This window comes from Erythranthe guttata, chromosome 14 (genome assembly GCF_056151865.1).
Source record: "Erythranthe guttata isolate IM_541 chromosome 14, IM_541, whole genome shotgun sequence".
NCBI classification, from domain to species: Eukaryota; Viridiplantae; Streptophyta; class Magnoliopsida; order Lamiales; family Phrymaceae; genus Erythranthe; species Erythranthe guttata.
In genome coordinates this window covers 706,504-722,133 of record NC_142546.1, presented here as the reverse complement: position 1 = coordinate 722,133, position 15,630 = coordinate 706,504, and the positions used below count along the sequence as shown (strand labels likewise).

General features: G+C 34.8%; 6 protein-coding genes across 7 annotated transcripts in view; 1 reads left to right on the top strand and 5 right to left on the bottom strand.

Annotated features, from left to right (window-relative positions):
- The window catches only part of LOC105961525 (endo-1,3;1,4-beta-D-glucanase), a 74,238-nt gene that overhangs the window by 7,440 nt on the left and 51,168 nt on the right, over positions 1-15,630 (top strand). The window lies entirely within an intron of this gene.
- On the bottom strand, positions 457-2,100 carry PRXIIF (peroxiredoxin IIF). The gene is made up of 5 exons (XM_012985907.2): positions 1,775-2,100; positions 1,582-1,611; positions 1,123-1,281; positions 881-975; positions 457-788 (listed from the first exon to the last, which is right to left on the bottom strand). Exons 1-5 carry the CDS (start codon positions 1,979-1,981, stop codon positions 683-685), a joined length of 597 nt encoding a protein of 198 aa, XP_012841361.2. The 5' UTR covers positions 1,982-2,100; the 3' UTR covers positions 457-682.
- On the bottom strand, positions 2,328-4,446 carry LOC105961619 (3-dehydrosphinganine reductase TSC10A). The gene is made up of 3 exons (XM_012985856.2): positions 3,805-4,446; positions 3,015-3,162; positions 2,328-2,808 (listed from the first exon to the last, which is right to left on the bottom strand). Exons 1-3 carry the CDS (start codon positions 4,339-4,341, stop codon positions 2,510-2,512), a joined length of 984 nt encoding a protein of 327 aa, XP_012841310.1. The 5' UTR covers positions 4,342-4,446; the 3' UTR covers positions 2,328-2,509.
- Positions 4,624-5,228, bottom strand: LOC105961654 (uncharacterized). Its single transcript, XM_012985897.2, has 2 exons — positions 5,016-5,228; positions 4,624-4,887 (listed from the first exon to the last, which is right to left on the bottom strand). The coding sequence occupies exons 1-2, from the start codon at positions 5,145-5,147 to the stop codon at positions 4,639-4,641; spliced, it is 381 nt and encodes a 126-aa protein (XP_012841351.2). The 5' UTR covers positions 5,148-5,228; the 3' UTR covers positions 4,624-4,638.
- Positions 5,436-7,315, bottom strand: LOC105961605 (protein trichome birefringence-like 10). Its single transcript, XM_012985839.2, is given in 5 exon segments — positions 5,436-5,614; positions 5,616-5,928; positions 6,054-6,212; positions 6,379-6,768; positions 6,846-7,315. Coding segments are annotated over 5 exon segments (1,293 nt in total). The 5' UTR covers positions 7,244-7,315; the 3' UTR covers positions 5,436-5,581.
- LOC105961629 (nuclear transcription factor Y subunit C-3) lies at positions 7,766-10,662 on the bottom strand. 2 transcript variants are annotated; one of them, XM_012985874.2, is made up of 3 exons: positions 10,429-10,662; positions 8,408-9,150; positions 7,766-7,976 (listed from the first exon to the last, which is right to left on the bottom strand). In XM_012985874.2, the coding sequence occupies exon 2, from the start codon at positions 9,117-9,119 to the stop codon at positions 8,412-8,414; it is 708 nt and encodes a 235-aa protein (XP_012841328.2). In that variant the 5' UTR covers positions 9,120-9,150; positions 10,429-10,662; the 3' UTR covers positions 7,766-7,976; positions 8,408-8,411. The 2 variants fall into 2 exon arrangements, with proteins under 2 accessions (XP_012841328.2, XP_012841321.2); XM_012985867.2 differs by having other exon boundaries at positions 8,408-9,153; positions 10,429-10,661.

Genomic DNA, 15,630 nt, shown 5'->3' with positions numbered 1-15,630 from the left:
CATCAACCATGAATCTTATTACAAATTCACCGTTCTTGTATCGAATTCAATGTAGAATGTTCTTTAATTTGTAATGTGCAAAATGCAGTTTCCGATGCACCATAATCTGATATTTAAAAACCAAGAGACACATTTTATGATCTCTTATTTTAAAATATAGAGTTAGAATAGGTAAAACGGATACAAACTGAAAAAATACATAATCTAGAAGATTTCACTAAATTTGATACCGCAACGGTGCACGTGTAAGAAATTCATAGTTGACGGGTAGTTGTAATTACTCTAGGAAGAAGAGTTTTTTTCGTAATTTAACCTTATATCAGGGTGTGGTCGTAATTTAACTAATAAATAAATGACTTTTTTTCTCGTGAAGTCGAGACGTTGAATGTCAAAACCATAAAATGTAGGGGTCAAATTGCAATTAACAAAAGTCAAAGAAGAGTTGCATCATGCATGAATGACTAACGGAAATATTTCCTTTCCACCACAACTCATTACAGTAAATACAAAAATAATTCCATTTTCATGAAAATGGTGATAAGAACCATTAAATCAAACCATGTTATATTAAGGCCTGCTCTTCTTATTAATGAAAAACAAAATCTCCGAAAAGAAACAAACAAAACCGTATACTCGGCAAAGATTTATTTCCCCGTACTCGGGAGAAAAAAGAAAAGTTACATCAAATCTGCTCGAGAATAACGTCTCCACCAGAAACCTCGAATTCGGAGGGCGCCTTTTCCACATTGAGTGCTTTAATCTTGCCATCGACCACATAAGCCGACCACCTGTGCAAGAAGAAAAAAATCAAAATAAATAAATAAATGAAAATCAACAACAGTTAATAATCAATAATCTAAAGAATCAAGATCTAAGTTACCTATGGGATCGAGGTCCGAGTAGAGCAGCGGATAAATCTATGGACAAATCCAGCTTTTTGTGGAAGCTTCCATCAAAATCTCCGTAAAATTCAATCTACAAACAACAAAAACTTCAATTCTAACCAACTTATATAGTTCATCACTTTAGGTAACTAATTCGAAACAAAATCCATAGCAAAAAGTTTTATTGTTTCGATTCAAAATCCAGCACAAAGGGACGAGACGAACGAGTGCGACTTACATCTTCATTAGCCTGAAGTTTTTCTGCCCAGCCATTCAAAACATAGGGATCATTCACAGCTACACATATCACCGAATCGATTCCTTTCGCTTTGAATTTATCAATATTCTTTTTGTAGCTAGGTACGTGCTGTGCTGAACAAACACCCGTGTATGCGCCCTAATGAATTGTGAAACCGAGATAGAGAGAAGGTAAATCAGAATGGATGTTATCCCAACTATACCTAATTTGTTTATCTAACACAGTTTTTCAATCGATTTTGCGAATGCTATATCAAATAGTTCTTATGAATATTACGAATTTGTCCCATGCCGTTCGGCCAAAAAAATTCCTGATACACAATTTGTATTCCAGAACAGAGATTTAACCTAATCAGCTAAAATTGAAACCAATGTGATGAAATATGAAAAATCAAAAGGGGATACAAATTAATCAGAAGAATTCAATTAATTAACTTACAGGGAGGCCAAAGATTACGATTTTCTTGTCCTGCAATTTCAGAACAAAACATATAATTAACAAATCATCAAAAAAAAAATCAAAAAAAAAAAAAAAAATCACCTGCAAAACCCTAAACAATAATCCTAAAATTAAATTTAAAAAATAAATAAAAATATATGTATATATATTCATTGAAGGAAATAGTGGAAACCTTGAAAATGTCTTTGAGAGAAGAAGTGGCGAACTTGGACGAAACGCCGTCGTCCCAAGAGCGAGCTTTCTGGAGGGAGACATCCGGTGCGGCGGATATCAAATCGGATCCCACTGCAACCGATGCGTACGCCCTCGAAGCTTGGAATCCGTTGACCATTGACCTCATCATCGCCGTTCGCTTCAGGATTACAGAGGAGGACGCCATAGCTTTTTCTCACTTCTAATTTATCTCTCTTCTATTTTCGTTGTGTTGCAGAGCAGATGAAGAACTGATTGAAATGAATGAAATAACGCTTTTAGCTCTGTAGAAAGTAGGTTACGCTAAAATCGCGTTTTACAATTTTTCACTTCCAATTAATTAACGATTAATTAATTAACCTTATTTATATTTTAATTGCATGAAACAAGTCGAGAATTAGAGTATCTTCCGTTTGATTTAAACAAAAAAATGTGACTAATTACGAATTTAGGATACGATTAAATTGAATGTTTATTATTAATTTATTATATTACAAGTAATTATTATTTATATATGTGTTTATGTAGCAAAATTATAAATTGCAACTGATTAGTGTTATTAAAATTTGTGCACTCACAATAATAATTGATGTTACGATTCATACACACACACATCCATGAAAAAAATACAGCTCCAACAAAAACAATATTTATAATAATAATTAAAAAAAAAAAAAAAAAAAAAAAGCTACAAATCGAGACTCGAGATTCCGATTTATGTTCGGGTGTTAGTTGAACGCCACTTGTCAATCGCGCCATACCAATTCCACTGGAAAAACAAGCCGGCAAGGCGCATTAAACCAGCCGTGGTTACCTCCACAAACGCCATCAGAAACGATCTCTGAGGCGAAAGACCAGCAGTTGCTACAGAGAGCAAGAAACCCTCGAAATTGCAGGGAACGATAAAAGTGCCCGATTCGATTCCGTTCAAAGATTTCTTAGCCACTTCATCGGCTTTCATTGCACCAGATGATGCAGCTATTATACTTGTTAGCTGCGGCCTTCTCTTCGTCTCTGTCAATTCGCAGAGAAAAATATAAACATCGACAAGATAAGTGCACATTTTTCATGAAAATCGGATCAAGCTGTGGTGATGGGAGTTAACTTTCTTATGAAACAAGATTTTTACTTGCATGAAGAACATGAAAACCCGAAAACTCAAACACCCGAAACCGAACCCAAATCGAAACGAAAACGGAAAGTTAGTGGAATTTTTGTACCTTCGACCAAACCAGGTGTGTCGGTGTCTGGAGGGAAGATGAGCGATACATGAATGTTGTCTGATATAATCTCTTGTTGAAGTGCTTCCGCCAAACCCTTTAGGCCGAACTTACTAGCTGAATAAGCTGTATAACCGTATATACCAACCTTGTACCAAATTAACGAAAAATTAATTGAGAAAAGATGAGCTATTATTTAGATAGAGAAGAAATCCACAAAACCAAGAATACTAAGCAAAAGTTGAGAAAAATAGCATCAATGCAAATTTAATGTCACTGGCTTATGCAATGCGTACAAAACCGAACATCGTCTAAGTGGTATTTGCCGCGTTTCCTTGAAATTGGATTCGATCAAATGACTTTCAACTTTCAAGCTATGAAAAATCGAATATCTAAATCTACAAATTACCAATTAAATCAAACACAAATAACGAATTTGCCATCTAACACAGATCGAAAAACAGGTATCGTAATCGTTTGAAAGAATGTGTTCCCCTTGACAATCCTAAGCAACCAACGATTCTCACGAGACGAACACCAGCCTTGTTTAATGTGTATCAACCAGAAACTAGTTTATATTTAACTTCACTCTTTCCAATTGCGTTTCGTATTTCGATAATGAATAGATATAATGCACCAATCGACTGAAATCCCCCAAATTTTCTGAAATCAAAGTTCGAAAACCTAATCTCGAACAATTGGATCTGCTCTACCATATAATCAATAAAATAGAAAATTAAAATCAAAAACATTTTTGGTGCTTGGTGAATTAATTTGGTTCATGTACTACCTGACCCGCCTGAGAAGACATGATAGCAATCGAACCCGGGCCCAATTCGGCCCGATTCTTCTTCATACCGGGCAACGCCGCCTTAATCAAATGGAAAGTCCCCATCAAATTCACATCCACCATAAACTTGATCTCCTCGATCTCCTGCTCCGCCAGCTCCTGCGGCACGAAAACCCCATGGTTACACACGAGGACATCGATCGGGCCGGCCTCCTCGACCGCCCGCTTGACGGCGTCGTAATCCCTGACGTCAGCGCTGAAGACGCTGACGTCGCATCCGGTGGCGAGCTTGATGGATTGCTTGGCCTCCTCGAGCTTGGCGGCGTCGCGCGCGAGGAGGGAGACGCTCGCGCCTTGTCGGGCGCAGAGGTGGGCGAGGGAGAGGCCAATGCCGCTGGAGCCGCCGGTGATGAACACGTGGCGGTTTTTGATTGGGACGCGGGCGGGCTTGGGTCGGACGATGAAGTAGAGGAGGAGGAGGAGGGCGAGTGGGACGATGAGGATTAGGGAAGAGAAGGAGATGTACACTCCCGCCATTGGAGGAAGCTGAAGATTTCTCTCTCTATGTTTTTCTTTTTTTAGAGAGAGAAGCAAAGCACATTGTTAATGCTTTGTAGTGTAGTTTCTGTTTTAGATCTATGAATTTTTTTTATTTTTTTTAAATGATTTTAATTTATAACTTTATTTTATTATAATTAATTTTTATTTAAATAAATTCTTAAATAAAATTAAAACAATTAAGATAAAGATTAAAATATGAAAAGAAATAATCATTGCAATTAGAGAGAAGCACCAACCTTAGTTGAAAAACCTCAAATAAAATACAAATCTTTACTACATATTATTATTATTATTTTTATAATTATTAATATTATTATAATTATTAATATTATTATTATTATTACATGCCACATGAGAAAGCTCTTTTGATTTATGATCAAAAGAAGGCCTTTGATGAAACTTGTTGTTCAACTTTCCTTGATTGTTGTAAGTGTTTCTCCTTCTCGGAAACGGAGAACGAGGAATAAAAACTCCGGTCCCTTTACTACACGATCTTTCTGGATATATCGACTGCGCAAAAACCTAACAAAAACAACGCGGAAAAAACGGAAATTGCATTAGAACTTAACTTGAGATCCTCAAAGAAATTCACAACTGTTGGAAGTATAAGTTGTAACAAGATCGAAGTTTCTAACACATAAAATAAGTACCCGTGGATTTAGTGACGGATGGTGACCGATTAGTGATTCGTCACGTTCGTCGTCATCCATTATCATTAGAGATATTTGCTTGCTCATATCTGCAAAGAATGCATCATATTCTGATTCCAAAGCTGCTTCCATGTGTATCTGTGTGTGTGTGTGTGTGTGTTTTATGAGAATTGATTTGATATTTCTTCTTAAATAGAGGTGTGAAAAAATGGCAAAAGTTGATGGGGGTTCAAATATTAGTACTATATTGATGAGATGGGCATGTGAGTTCAATTTGTAGGGTTCATCAAGATATCAAATCCTGAACTTTTGGGATTTGATCGAAGATCGCAGCCGTTCATTCGGTCCGATTTTATCATGGATCAACGGTCACGATCGTATCTATAGTATCCACCCTGGCACAATCCAACAAGAATATTATAACATTCAATGTTCTGTCTTAGTAACATTATCCAGCTGGAGCTATCTGATCCAAAGATACATACATGGTTGTGGATGTATAGCCAATATTCCCCCCTCATCCAAATATATACATACATGGTTGTGCATATACATATATATACATTTCACACGTGTGAGTGAAAATTAGTCGAATTTTTTTGATGCTTTAATCGATTCGCGCTTGAGAAAGAGAGAATAGAGTAGCTCGTTCCAAGTATCGGGCACTCCCGGTAGACACCAATGGCTGCAATCCTGTTTACGGAGAGGTGCGGGCCCCTTATTCGGGCCCAGGTAGTACAAAGACAAGTGCCCATCTTTTCTTCTTGATGACATATGTGTTATATTTAGGACATTTATTGTTGCACTAAAGTTGTATTGATCCCAATTGTTCGATGATGGTAACGAAGAATTAGAACCTAGTGTCGGAAGCGTCTCCATGTGACATGATCCCCCCGTTTTCCAATTCCCGCCCCTAAAAAACGAAAAAAAAAAGAAAAAAGATATCTTTAAACATTTTTACGCCCAAAAACACACACATCCATGTTGGTGTGTGTGTGTGTGTGTGTGCCCGCGCACGAACGAAAGGTAGATCTTTACGCAAAGTGTATGGGAGCGTATGACCGATAAAATACTTGAGTCTTGTTGGTATTCACTTCTTCGCCTACCCATCGTATAACGGTCTCTAACGACTTACGGTAGGCCCCATCAACTGTCATATTCATATTCACCTCGGAACCTTCTTGGAAGTAACATCCTCTGATACACCCACAAAATTTAATCAGCAAATCTAACATTTTCAACCAGAGCCAGGGGGCCATGGCCCCCACCATTTTTCCAAAATTTAGAAAAAAGTTATAATATTTTTCGAGTATTGTATGAATTAAGTCACCCTAAAAGAACGTTTTATACGACAGATTATTACCCTCGTAGAGTCTTCTCGTAGCTCCACCAATGCCCCGAGTTGAATACGAGCACATCTGCATCTCTCCATTTAGACGAACTCCAATCCATTACGTCTAGTTTTAAGGTTGTTCGAATCTCCGACGAAACGTTAGGTGGGGCCTGGCCTTGCACGACGAGAAACGGGGACTTGTAGTACTCGACGGTGCAGTTGTAGTCTGCAAACTTGAAAGCCAAGAATCCTTTGTGCTTTGTGATGGGACTGCCGCTCACCTCGTAAACGGAGTTCTTGTCGGGAACTGCGGACGACAGCATGCAGAGCAAAGATTCCCATTGGTTTCTCCCGATCGAATCTCCCACAAAAACTAAGCGTTTATTTCTCAGTTTTTCTAGCATAACCTTTGCATCAAATCTGTCTCATTACAATAAATAGATTATAACCACACACAATTAAAAAAAAATTAAAAAAAATAAAAATAAAAATGTAACCTTGGCAAGTTGCAATTCTTGGGTTGCCACCTCCACTTTGTGTAGTTAAAATCCGGTCTTCCATTTTCAGAGCATCTGAACCCTCCATCCATGAATTCGCAATCTTTGGATTGGTACAAAGGATAACTGTCGTCCCACGACCAATCACCGTCAAACACGTCGCACCCGCCACCAAATTCACTCAAAAAATCGATCTTTTTCTTATTTACATGATTTCCACCATTGTAAAAACTGGGAATTTTGGCTACTCTGCTGTAATCCAATAAAATGAAGCAAGAAAACAAAAGCACTGTGAATCCAAGAACTCCCAACGAGGGCTTGAAACGCTTCAATTTCTTGTAAGAATCTGTGAAATAATTGGCCTCGGAGTTTTCGGCCGATGGCGGGATTTCGCTCATTTTGTAAAATTTGAACCAAGATTCGATTTTTATTAACTTCTACGAAAAAACAACTACAGAAGTCGTTATAGTGTGAGTTTTGTATGTGTGTCGGTTTGTTTTGGTTTCTTTACTTGCTTAGAAGTATTCTTTCATCAGTGTAATCAGTTACAACAGAGAGAGAGAGAGAGAGAGAGAGAGAGAGAGAGAGAGAGAGAGAGAGAGAGAGAGAGAGAGAGAGAGAGAGATGAAGAAACCAATTGCAGCGACCCACGTTGCTGTTGCATTTGCTGACATGTTAGAATTCGACGTGCTCTATAATGTCATAGCACTAACATACATGATGCATGTGTGTAAATTGTAATCATAAAGTATATCTGTATCTCACATACAATTCATTGAAAAATATATTTTCTATTTTCCACTTTTTAAATTTATGTGAAACAAAATCATTAAAGAAAATTGGTTTTTAGCTTAAAAGTCAGAGATTATGACACAACTCAATGGTCCATATGTTCCATGTGAATCTCCTTGTAATAAACAAAAAAAAAAAAAAAACCAGCAAAAAATGTAATTATAAATAAAGCACAAAGATCCCATTTTGTCAAGAGTTGAGACATTTAATCCTAAGAGTTTCAACACATAAGCCAAAGTTAGATATTACAAAATGCAAAGAACTACACTTTCCATAAATTTAAGGTCTTGCATGCGCCTGACTAACCCTTCCTCTAGCTCCTCGGAAATCCAGAAACTTCTGCACAAACGAACATTATCATGCGCTTAGCGTTGATTAAAAACCGTACATTATGAAATTGAAGAAAACTATCACCTTGTATATGACAGTCTTATACATGCTACACATGTAACATCTACTCCGTAAATTTACACATTATAACAAATATATTACACGGGTGTAGGCGAGAAATCATCCACTGAAATTCACCCGACGTAGAGCATGGAATAAACTGTACTGGACGTACCATTCACACAAACAACGTTTCCTATTTCTCATCATAGACTATCTTTCCATCATTCCATTCCTTAAGCCGACGAAAACCAGAAATAGTAGTAAAAAAATCATAAACAAATCAACAATATCGACACACAATCAAGCAAAACAACCAAAAGCACTTCAACTCATAATACACAGGACAGACAAAATTTGGAAACCACAGTAAATCAAACCTTCTCAAGAATCTCCAGGTGGAGGAGGCTGCTGCGGCCACATCTGCTGAGTCATATAAGGACGAGGAGGTGGCTGCTGACCGTACATCGTGGGGTCCACAAACATCCCCGGACCACCAACCGGTGGGCCCCCCACCTGCGGCTGCATATAATAGTAAGGAAGCCCTTCTGCAGGAACAGGTCCAGCTGGCATAGATCCAAGCACTTCATCTCTCAAATCCTCCCTCGGCACAATATCCACAAGGAAATCGAATATATCAGTCCTCGTAATAGCAGCTGCAATATCGTTCTTCTGCAGAGTCCTCCTCCTATTCTCCTCCGTGTGGTTCCACGACCGAAGAGTCAGCTCGAGTATGAACATTTCGCAGGCTCGGGCGAAGATTACAGGAGCTTCCGCAGATATCATTCTTACATCCTCGTCAGCTTTCATGATCTTCTTGATCCTGGCCAATGGGAGACTGTGGTTCTTGAAATCTGTCACTTGGTCAATTTCCTCGTACTGCTTTGCCCAGAAGCTTTGGAGCTGCTGCTGCAGTTGCTGCTGCTGCTGAGGGTTTATGTGCGGGTAGGCAAGCTGGTGTTGGGTGGGGGCCATTTGGGTAGGAGGGGGGGCAGTTTGAGTGGAGCCCGCCGGTGCAGGGGGTCTAGTTATTTGGTTGGCTTGATATGGGGGTACACCATAAGGAGTCTGTCCGTTTCCTTGTTGCTCCATGATGATCGACTCAGATTTTGGAGTTCTTGATCTACTGAAATGTGAGAGTTAAAGTGTGACGACTTTGGATGTAAATGTAGCTAAAAAAACAAGATTAGGCATCGGGTTTTTTTACTCGGTATTTGTAACTATACAGGTGCCTATGTTTACTACACATTTTTGCACACATCCACGACTGTATGTGTGATTGCGTGTAAATCTACCTACAGTGAGATGCTACTCAAGATCAATTAATTCTTTAAAATCATTAAATGCTATCTAGAAAGTTGTATCCATATACAAGGCACTACCAAATTAGCCTCACAATATGTGTATCTAGTTTAATTTCTTTGTTTAGTTTCCATTAATCATAAACCATACTCAATACAGTGAAACATTGGTAGAACTACCTTACAGTAAGCAACATAAGAAACTTCTCAATTACCCCTCCTGTACCTTTGAATTACATTTTCTTTTAGATAACGACAGCCCGGTATTGTATTTTCCATCACGAGTCCCTAGCTGAACTATGCTAATGTTGATAGAAACCGAATAATACACAAAATATAAACCCTTCGAAAACTTTTAAAAATATGCCATACATTGTATTCCACAATAGTGACAGCACCGATAAGCACACACAGACATGGAGACAAGCATGTAAAGGCGCAATTAATACTTCTAAAACAAATTTTAAGTTGAAATTCCAGCTTCATTCCAGAGACGAAATCGTCAAACATGGAGACAAAAGACTTCAAAAAAACTCCAATTTTTTTCCTATTCCGAGCAGTTGAATATTGAAAATTGCTTAAATTGTTGCAAGTACGAAACAGCAATCAAGCTAGGCTTTCGGGTAAATAGATTCTTCGACCCAAATGAATTCTTCGCCGATGTAATTATATAGATACAGCTCGATGAGTGTATATATACATACATATTGATTTACAGGAAAGTTCACCACAAAGTCACAATAATTCCAATTATAGTAACACTGCATTTTAAAGTACAGACCTTTTTTTTCTTCTTTTCCTTCATCAATCACTCACTTTAACTAAGCTAATGTTGACACAAATTACAAACAATTGAGCTCGTATAAATGCTCAATTCACATCACTTCAGCACAAATAGAAGCAAAAATACATTTTTCCCCAAATGTAAAACCCTTGAAAACTATATTAAAGCTTACACCACAAATAGTTTCCATAAAAATGACGTCACACACACACAGAGAGAGAAGCTATAACCTAAAATCTCACAAAAATGGCGACGCAACTTCTGAAATTAAAAATAAAAAATAATTGAAACAAAAGAGATCGTTTTTTTTTTTTACCTGTGCGTTGCAGTTGAAATTGGTCAAATCGATTCCGAGCGAGGAGACAGTAAGCAAGCTAGGGTTTTGGAGTAAATAGATTCTTCAAAATCCAATTGGAATTCATTCACCCCCCCTATGCGATTATATACGTACAGTTTTTGTATACGTATAGATTGTACAGGTGTACACCACAGACTCTCAGAGAATTTATTATTGAAATATTAATTAATTTCTTTCTATATCCTGATTCCCTTTTTAAAAAAGAAATATAATATATAAATAAATAAAAAAGTATTAATTTTATGTGCACATATAATAATAAATAATTAATTACCATGAAAATGTATTTCATGGGCTCAGATTTCAATAATTGGGCCTAACCAAATTATCCAATACACCAACTTCTTCTTATTACCAAAAGGCCCATAATATTGCCCATCTTGTTTAGTTAATTAATCACTATAAATATTAAATAATTACAAAAATTATCAATTGCTACGTGGCCTAATGTTTTTAGTGCTCCACTAATTCTTATTAATTAATCACATGGCGACAAAAAAAATAGATTTATATCTTCCAAATTTTTTAGATCAACTAAAAGAAAAAACACAATTAAATAAATATCTAATTCCACTAAGCTCTAAGATTTATAATTTGGGTCCAAAAGTAATTAAACCTAACTCCACAAACCAATAATTTAAATTTCGAAAGTGTAGTAGTTCTTTTTTTTATGTAGAGAGTGTGGGGGTCAATTTAGTGGCGTGTGAAAAGACAAAAAAGGGCTTTGACTTTGACCACGAGTCACAAGTAACATGTGCAGTGGTGATGTTTTAAACACTGCCCATCTTTCCCACTGACAGAAATGGCTGGCCGCAATGCGTTTGGCACCATCCCCAGCACGTGACTTCATACAAGTCAATAAAGCTTATTTTATTATTTTTTCTTTTTTTTTTTAAATAGATTTTGTATACTGGAATTAAAAAAAAATAAAAAAAATCACCATATAATAATAAAAAAGTTAATAAATTAAATAACAAGCTAACCCGTGAACAGATCCTAGCCGTTAATAAGCTTTCATCATCTTTGTCGCTTGTCCAATGTGCTTTTCCTTTTATACCCCTGGGCAGGTAATGTGATAGGATAATAAAATCGGCTCGGCTTGGCTTGGTTAGGCTAACTCTACCTTTTATTTTTCGCCCTCTTTCTTTTTTATTTTTTTATTAATAGTGAAGAAAAGAGAAGTGTGAGTAATAAAGAGAAGTTAACAAAAGAGGAAAAAGAGAGAATGAAAGATAAGTGACAAAATATTGAATTTTTGCTATGGGGGGTGGAGTGGTAGTTAAACTTAGTATCTCATTTTTTATTTTATTTTTTTTAATTGGATTTTTATAGTTAATTTAAAAATTCAAAGAAAATATTCAATGTATATGCATGTTTATGATGATTACGACATAAATCAAGTAAATTTTTAATAAAGCATTCATTACTATTTTTTTTAATATCTAAAATAGTTATATTTCTCGTCGAAGGTTACTTATTCTTTTTTTCATAATAATAACTAAGTCCGCAGCCAATTATATAACTATGTAAGTACACAGGATAAATTTATACTCTCAGGTCCCGTTTGGTTGACAAGATAAAATTAGCCAAGATAAGATTAAATAATCTAATGAGACCCGATTATTTTATTGGAGCTTGAATAAAACTCATTAAGAGGCAAGATAAGCCAAGATAAAGCAAGATAAACCATGATTATTTAATTTTGGCGGGTCGAACCGGCAAGTTATTATTGAGGATACCAAACATGAAATTAAGTCCAACTATTTAGTTAATCATGACTTATCTTGACAACCAGACGGGGCCTCATATAATAACATATATATTATACAACACAAGTAAATCACATTAGAAAAATCGAATTTGGACCAATTAACACAAGTCGACCTCACTTATTCATAAGGCATGGGAAAGCGTAAACAATGCAACAAGTACTTTTTTTAAGTAACCCAATTTTACAAAAGTCAAGCCCACAAATTATTAAACTCAATGAAAATAAATGAAATATGGCAATAATAAAATACATTAAATTCACCATTATTAGAGAATATAGCCAACTCTCTTCAATTAAATTTTTAACGACAAACGCTTTTCTCCAAACTCGAAGATGGATTTTGTGAATTTCATGCCCATAATTCTTCACATTAAATAAGTATTTTTTTTATTTTTTATTTTGTTTCAATTAAGAATAAAATAAATAAATAGTAATAATGGAGACCGACGGCTGAAATAAAGGGCAGTGGCGGAATATGAGGGTTTTGTGGTGGCGGGGCCATAGCGGCTGCTTCCGGCGGTCAGCTCCACCCACCCCTCCCTCATGTGATATTCTGCTAAATAAATTAATTAGTAATTAATTAAATAAATAATACATTGAAATTTGAGCTTTGAATGGAGAACCCTCGGAATTATCCCCTCATTTTTTGACTTCTATCATTTGATTTAACTAATCCCATTTTCATTTCTCATTTATCTTCCATTAATTTATTCAAATCTATTTATTTTCTAATAACCAAAAGTACTAATCCATCGTTTCACCCGATCAGATGTTATACATGGTTATTTACATCGTCAAAATTCAACCGTCGGTTTTATTAAATAATCATCGTCTACATTTGTGTATTATGTGTAAATAATCAGCTGTAACATGCATCTAATTACCTGTTAGTTCAACAGCTCTTTTTACATGATAAAATAACTTCATGCACAAGTATAAGGTTCAATTTAAATTATAATAATTACAAATTGGAGAAAGAAAAAAAATTATGAAATTATTATATAGTTTCTGTGAATTCTATTTTATTTTTAAAACTTATTAATTACTAATTAAATTAATTAATAGAATAGGGTAGGTAGGGGGTAGGATACTAAGTAGTATGTGTTAATTATGCTTATTCCAAGACCAATTTAGGATTTTAGGGGACAGTGTCTATTTGATTCTTTCACATGCCTATTTGTACGAATTTATTGAAAGATAATTAAAAATAAACAAAATAAAATAATTATTTAGAATAATAATCACTATAATAATAATAATTATTATTATTATATAATAATTTAATTGCGATTGAAGTTAGTAAAACCCTAACGTTATGGGACAAAAAGTTAGTACTATTATACTTCTGACTAATGGTACCATTTGTCTGGACAAGTTGAATCAAGACAACTTATAAGCTATAAGTTAATTCTTAATTAAGCTACCAAGTGGGAGAATAAGTATTAAGATACAGTGTACGATGCAATATAATTGACTGCATATTAATTTTATTTTATGCGTAAAAATCTTATATATAATTAATTTTAAATCAAATTATTTTTGAAAAAAAAAAACATGTAATGATTCTATTCTTGTACAAAGATTGTAAGATAGACACACTTTAATCAAAGATGATGATTGTAGTAAACATGATTGGTGTCTCTCATCATGCACAAAAAGCACGTGATCTACCATAATTAATGGCAGCTTTTCTTCAACTTAAATCAACTTAGGTGGTGTTTGCAAATGCTTTTTGAAAGTGATTATGCGGTTTTTTTTTCTCATAATCTGTTTTTAGGTGTTTGCAAAATCAACTTTTGCTTTTGCTTCTCTTAAAATAATCTGCTTTAAGCTATTTTTTTAAAAGCACCCCTAACCCTGCTTTTTCAATTTTAGTTCATTTTCCGAAATATTTGCAAACACCCCCAACTTTTAGAAATAAGCACTTAAAACTAACTTAAATCACAATCACTAACTTCTGCTTTTAAATAATCATTTGCAAACACCACCTTAACACAACTCTGAAATTTCGATAAATTAATAACATCACTTTTGATTTTTGATTCGGTGTGATTGTAATGGATTATTTGTTCGATAACTTAATATTATATTAAATTAATATAATTTTATTGGTCCCATTTGTATATAAATTTATACTTAGTTTATATATGAGATCGTATTATTCATGTGCTAATATGTGTAAATCAAATGTGAAAAATAGCTGTGTTTTCACGTTACGAACGATGAATTTATATCTTATTTACATTACTTGGTATCTTTGTCATTTTATACACATTACGGTAATTTACAACTTCTCCTGAGGTAAAGCTTATTTACGAAAAAACCCTCATTTTTTCATAATTACATTAATTTACCCTTGCAATATGTAGATTTTTTACATTAACACCCTTTAGTAGATGCACTTATGTAAGAAATTGACAAATTGCAAGGGCTAAAGTAATTATACCTAATTTTAGTTTTAATTATGATGGATCTTAATTTATTTATTTTTAAATAATTATTTTTTAGCAGTAATTATTTTATCACTTTGTGTGTGTGTTTTGAGATATCTCAGAAAACCAAACACTGTAGACTGAAATAAATGACTTCTTTGAGGGGTCACCATACAAAATAAATATTTAAAAATTAGGTCTTCAATTATTGTGGGAAATTGTATTTTTATTTATCTAAAAAAAATTAATAACAATAAATAAAAATAAAATGACATCTCATATACTACTCAAACATATTTATTCAATAATATTAATCATGTAAAAATACATTCAAAATCAAATAAATTAGTTTTATATTAAAAAAAAACAAATAGCTAGAGGCCAACGTACAAGTCATTTAAAGCTAAGCAGAAAAAGAGTAGTACTTGGGTAAAAAAGGTACAACAGAAGTTGGACCCACACGTGGCACTGTCTGATTAGATACATGAGATGGGCCCACAGAAATGTGCTCCAATCTGTGAAACATTGACAGATCAGCTTCAATCGCAACGGGTCAGTGTAGGAAAGGTAATGGTGGGGTCTTCCACACTGGAAAACTATCCTTTTTGACGTTTTATTTGATTTTAATTTTCATCTGATAAGACTAGACAATACAAAATTCGTGTCAATTCTCAGCGCCGTTAATTTTGTTTTTACAGTAAGTTACCTTGTATATGTAAATGCTGCTACATCTTTTTACTCTAAACTATAAAAAATTATATTACGAAAAAATCACTCAATCAACTCCTTAAGTATGAATTTTCTTATACATTCAGTCGTGTGGTGTCAAATTTTGATATAAGATGATCTCATAAGATAAAGGTAAAATTGGTATGTCTCTCATGTTTGGGTAATTACAATTAACCCCTGAACTATGAATTTTCTTACACATTCATTCTTGCAGTGTCAAATTTAGTG

Coding starts and splice junctions, on each gene's coding strand:
- PRXIIF (XM_012985907.2), bottom strand. CDS start 1,981: ATGGCGTCCTCCTCTGTAATCCTGAAGCGAACGGCGATGATGAGGTCA. Junction 1,282..1,581: donor TCGTAATCTTTGGCCTCCCT/GTAAGTTAATTA, acceptor ACAATTCATTAG/GGCGCATACACGGGTGTTTG. Junction 789..880: donor CTCGGACCTCGATCCCATAG/GTAACTTAGATC, acceptor CTTCTTGCACAG/GTGGTCGGCTTATGTGGTCG.
- LOC105961619 (XM_012985856.2), bottom strand. CDS start 4,341: ATGGCGGGAGTGTACATCTCCTTCTCTTCCCTAATCCTCATCGTCCCA. Junction 3,163..3,804: donor TGTCTTCTCAGGCGGGTCAG/GTAGTACATGAA, acceptor ATTTGGTACAAG/GTTGGTATATACGGTTATAC. Junction 2,809..3,014: donor CACACCTGGTTTGGTCGAAG/GTACAAAAATTC, acceptor GCGAATTGACAG/AGACGAAGAGAAGGCCGCAG.
- LOC105961654 (XM_012985897.2), bottom strand. CDS start 5,147: ATGGAAGCAGCTTTGGAATCAGAATATGATGCATTCTTTGCAGATATG. Junction 4,888..5,015: donor ATCCGTCACTAAATCCACGG/GTACTTATTTTA, acceptor TGTTTTTGTTAG/GTTTTTGCGCAGTCGATATA.
- LOC105961629 (XM_012985874.2), bottom strand. CDS start 9,119: ATGGAGCAACAAGGAAACGGACAGACTCCTTATGGTGTACCCCCATAT.